Below are 5202 nucleotides of genomic sequence, written 5' to 3'. Positions count from 1 at the left end.
CTAGGGTAGAGCTTCTTGAATCCCTTGTATATATTGGTAAAGAACTTTTCACAATCTGTTGGTTGTAATTTTGTCTTTTTGATGTTGTTTTTGGTCTTAAAGAAGTTTTGCAATTTCACAACCTCCCATTTGTTGTTATTTGATCTTGAAGCATGAGCCATTGGTGCTCTATTCAGGATTTGATTGAATTAATATTATATCCAGGCACAATGCTGAAGATGTTTATCAGCTGTAAATGTTCCCTGGTGGAATTTTTTGGGTCACTTTTGTATACTATCATGTCATCTGCAAATAGTAATATTTTGACTTCTTTCAAATTTGTATCCCTTTGACCCATTTTTGTTGTAGCATTGCTCTGGCAAGCTATTCATGTACTATATTCAATAAGTAGGAGGAAAGTGGACAGCCATGTCCTTTCCATGATTTTTTTGGAATTGTATCAATTTTGTCACTATTTATATTACTGTTGGCTACTGGTGTGATGTATATTTCTTTTGCTATGATTAATTATGTGCCTTGAATACCTGAACTTTCTGTTATATTTAACATGAAGAAATGTTGAATTTTGTCAAATGCTTTCTCAGCATCTAGAGAGATAATCATGTAATTTTTCTTTGATTTTTTTCTTTTTGATGTAGTGGATGACATTGATGGATTTCCATATATTGAACCATCCTTGAATCCTTAGAATGAAGCCCACCTGCTGATGGTGAAAAATGCTTTGATGTGTTATTGTATTTAGTTTCAAGAATTTTCTTGAGTATTTTTGCGTCAATATTCATGAGGGCAATAGGTTTAAAGTTATCTTTCCTTGAAGGATCTTTGTGTGGTTTAGAAATGAGTGCAATTATGTCTTAAATGAATGAATTTAGTAGTATTTCTGCCATCTTGATATTATGGACTAGTTTGGAGAGTATTGGTATTAGCTCTTCTCCGAATCTGATAGAGTTCTGCACTAAAGCTATCAGGTCCTTGGCTTTTTTTTTTTTTTTTGGTTGGGTGGGTTTGATGATTGATTCTATTCCCTTAGGGGTAATGGTGTTGCTTAGATTGTTATCTGATCCTAATTTAACCTTGGTACCAGTTATATGTCAAGAAAATTGTCTATTTTCTTTAGATTTTCTAATTTGTTGAGTATAGTAATTTGTTGAATATATGCTTTGTAACAGGATCTGATGATTTCTTGAATTTCCTCACTTTCTCTTGTTATGTCTTTACTTTCATTTCTGATTTTTCCAATTTGGATTTTCTTTCTGTGTTGCTCTCAGGTTCTTCTGACTAACAGTTTTATCAATCTTATTAATTTTCTCAATATACCAGCTCTTGGTTTTGCTGATAGTTTATATAGTTTTTGTCCTTATTTTGTTGATTTCAGCTCTGAGTTTCATTAATTCCTTCCATCTATTTAGCTTGAGCACATCTGCTTTCTTCTGTTCTAGAGATTTCAGTTGTGCTGTCAAGTTGTTAATAGATGTTGTCTCTGGTTTCTTTTGGAGGTGCTCAGTGCTATGAGTTTTCCTTTTAGCACATTCTTTCATTGGAACCCTATAAGCTTGTGTATGTTGTTTCTTCATTTTCATTAAAATCTAAGAATGTATATTTTTAAACTTTATTTTTATAAACAAGGATCAATGTACAAATTTTAAGCATTTTTGTATAAAAGTATACGAATACATTTTTGTCAGTGCTTGTTTTTATTTTTTAAACGTTTGAAAATTTGTATTAAGTTCTTACCAGTTATAATGAGCACAAAGTACATGTAAAACAGGATGTAACCTGGAATTAGTCAAAGTTTTCTTGGTGACTAAGGAATAAGCATAATTGTTTTTTTCTTTTTTTCTTTTTTTCTTTTCTTGAACTTCATATACTCTGTGAGATCTTTCTGGGGTATTCAGATCTTTCTGGGGTTAGTATCCAATTATCAGTGATTGCATATTATTTCTGTTCTTTTGTGACTGCGGTATCTCACTCAGGGTGATATTCTCTATGATTTCCTTAAGAATTTCATAAAGTAATTGTTTCTGACAGCTGAGTAGTACTCTATTGTGTAAATGTACCACAATATTTGTATCCATTCATCTACTGAAGGACATCTGTGTTCTTTCCATCTTCTGGCTATTATAAAGAGAGTTGCTATGAACAGTGGTGCTTGTGCCTCTGGTGAATGTTGGAGCTTGTCTGGGGAATATGCCCAGAATTGGAATAAATAGGTCATCAGGTAGTATTATGTCCAAGTTTCTGAGGAATCACCAGACTGATTTTCAGAGTGGTTGTAGCAGTATACAACCCCACCAACAGTGGTTACTCTCACTCCACATCCTTGCCAGAATATGCTGTCATCTGAATTTTTCATCTTGGCCAATCTGACTGGGGTGGGGTGGAATCTCAGGGTTTTTTTTTTTTTTTTTTTTTTTTTTTTTTGATTTCGCATTTCCCTGATGGCTAATGATGTTGAGCACTTCCTTAGATGCTTCTCAGCCATTTGATATTCCTCAATTGAGAAATTTTGTTTAGCTGTGTACCCAATTTTAATAGGGTTGTTTGGTTCTCTGCTGTCTAGCTTCTTGAGTTCTTTGAATACATTGGATATTATGCCTCTATCTGATGTGGATTTGATAAAGATCTTTTCCTGCTCTGTTGGTTGCCTTTTTGTTTTCTTGACAGTGTCCTTAGCCTTAGAGAAACTTTGCAATCTCATTAATTCCCATTTGTCAATATTTGACATTAGAGCATGAGTCATTGTTATTCTGTTCAGGAAATTTTCTCCTGTGACTATGTGTTCTAAGGTTTTTCCTACTTTATCATTTAATAGTGTCAGTATACCCGGTTTAGTGTGGAGATCTTTAATCCAGTTGCACTTTAGCTTTGTACAAGAAGATAAGAAAGCTTCTATTTTCATTCTTTTGCATGCTGATGCCTGTTGGACCAACACCATTTGAATAGGCTGTCCCTTTCCCATTGAACACTTATAGCTCCTTTGTCAAAAATCCGTTGACCACATATGCGAGGAGTCATTTCTGGATCTTCTATTCTATTCCATTGATCCACATGCCTATCTCTGTTCCAGTACCATGCAGTTTTTAGCACAACTGCCTTGTAATAGAGCTTGAGGTCAGGGATAGTTATTCCTGCAAATGTCTTCTTGTTGTTGAGGATGGATTTTGGTATTCTAGGTCTTTTGTTATTCCATATGAAATTGCATATTGATCTTTCCAATTCCATGAAGAACTGGGTTGGAATTTTGATGGGGATTGCATTGAATCTGTAGATTGCTTTTGGTAGGATGGCCATTTTTAAGATGTTGATTTCTACCCTATGTTTGATTATTTTTTGCAGTCTACTCTTCTTGTTTGTATCTGCTTCCTTTTGTTATAGAGCTTTCAACTGTGCTCTCAAGTTAGTAGTTTATTCTCTCTCCAATTTCAGCCATAAACTGATTTCACATGCTTCTGACAGATGGTAAAAATGGCTTGCTGGATGTCAAGTAAGCTAGGACTAGGTCGCACTCATCTGACAGGGCTGTGGCATTGGTGGCTCAACTCCAGATCAAAGCAGTCACCAGCATATTCAAACAGTGCTGCCTTTACATATCAAAGCGAGAAGTAAGAAAGCAACATGGTCACAGTATCAGAAAGATGGTAGGGAGTAAGGAAAACCATGTAAAGCTCAAGGCCAAGAGGTGGTTTGCTGGTTTCATTTCTTTGGCTTCTTGGGCAGTGGCTGCCAGAACAGTAAGATGTGAGGTTCTGGTTCCTGGAGTATATAGGGGACCCATCCCTGACTCTCCTGAACGCCGAGATTTCTCCATTCAGTTTCAGATATCAAATGGGTTTTGAGGGCCAGCTTGGCTATGTCCTTGGGCAACATGATATGCCGGTACTTGAACTCCTCGTCATCGTATTTGTCCAAATAGTAGATTTGTTTGTGAGACATGACTGCTCTGCCCAAGGGTGCTCAGCCCCGCGCTGCAGGCCTCCAGACAACTCCTCCAATTTCTTTTTGGAAGAACTCAGAACTATGAGTTTTCCTCTCAGTAGTGCTTTCATTGCATCCCATAGGTTTGGGTATGTTGTGTTTTCATTTTCATTGAATTCTAGAAAATCATTAATTTCTTTAATTCTTCTTTGACCCTGCTATTGTTTAATAGAGCATTGTTTAGTTGCCATGTGCACATGTGCTTTTTGTTGTCTTTGTTATTATTGAAGATCTGCCTTAGATCATGGAGATCTGAAAGGATGCATGGGAGTATTTCAATCTTCTTATATCTATTGAGGCTCATTTTGTGACCAATTATGTGGTCAATTTTCGAGAAGATGCTTTGATGAGCTTAGATGTAGGTATATTCTTTTGTTCCAGGATGATATGTTCTATAGATATCTATTAATTCCAGTAGGTTCATAAGCTCTGTTAGTTTTACTGTGTCCTTATTCAGGTTCTGTTTCCATGATCTCTCCATTGGTGAGAGTGTGGTATTGAAGTCTTCCACTATTATTGTTTGTGGTACAATGTATTTCTTGATCTTTAGTAGGGTTTCTTTAATGAATATGGAGGCTTTTGTATTTGGAGAATATATGTTAAATATTGAGAGTTCCTCTTGACAAATTTCCCTTGTAATTAGTAAAAAGTGTCCTTCCTTATCTTTATTGATAACTTTTGGTTAAAATCTACTTTATTCAATATTAGAATGGCCACTCCAGCTTGCTACTTGGGGCCATTTGCTTGGATGTTTTTTCCCGACCTTTTACTCTGAGATAGTGTCTGTCTTTGACTCTGAGATAAATTTTCTGTATGCATCAAAATTCTGGTGTTTGTTTATGTCATCAGTCTGATAGCCTATTTCTTTTTATTGGGGAATAGAGTCCATTTATGTTAACAGATATTAAGGAATAGTGGTTGCTTTTTCTTGCTATTTGCTTTTTTAGGGTAGAATTATGCCTTTGTTTCTTTCTTTTTTGGTTTTCTTGCTTCAGCGTTTTCGTGTTTTTACTAGGATCTAGAAGCCCTGGTTTTATTGGGTTGGGTTTTCTTTTTGTATATAGTATTGATTTCAACTTCTAATTTTGTTAATTTAGCTACTGTAATTCTAACTTTTAGCATATTTAGCAAAGTGACTGTCAATCTTTAAATTCATCAAAATATTTTCTAAGTTTTTGGAACATTGGTTCTTTGTATTTTTTGTTTGCTTTGGGTTTTTTTTCAATT

General features: G+C 35.2%; 1 protein-coding gene across 1 annotated transcript; it reads right to left on the bottom strand.

Moving 5' to 3' along the window:
- Nucleotides 1-3693: 3693 nt before the first annotated feature.
- LOC308418698 (cyclin-dependent kinases regulatory subunit 1-like) lies at nt 3694-3933 on the bottom strand (the record flags this gene model as incomplete). Its single annotated transcript, XM_080914119.1, has 1 exon — nt 3694-3933. One exon carries the CDS (start codon nt 3931-3933, stop codon nt 3694-3696), a length of 240 nt encoding a protein of 79 aa, XP_080770245.1.
- Nucleotides 3934-5202: the final 1269 nt, after the last annotated feature.

The sequence above is a fragment of the Micromys minutus genome (genome assembly GCF_963924665.1).
Source record: "Micromys minutus genome assembly, chromosome: 3".
Classification (NCBI taxonomy): Eukaryota; Metazoa; Chordata; class Mammalia; order Rodentia; family Muridae; genus Micromys; species Micromys minutus.
The sequence above is the reverse complement of the archived record's forward strand: the minus strand, read 5'-3'. Positions and strand labels throughout refer to the sequence as shown.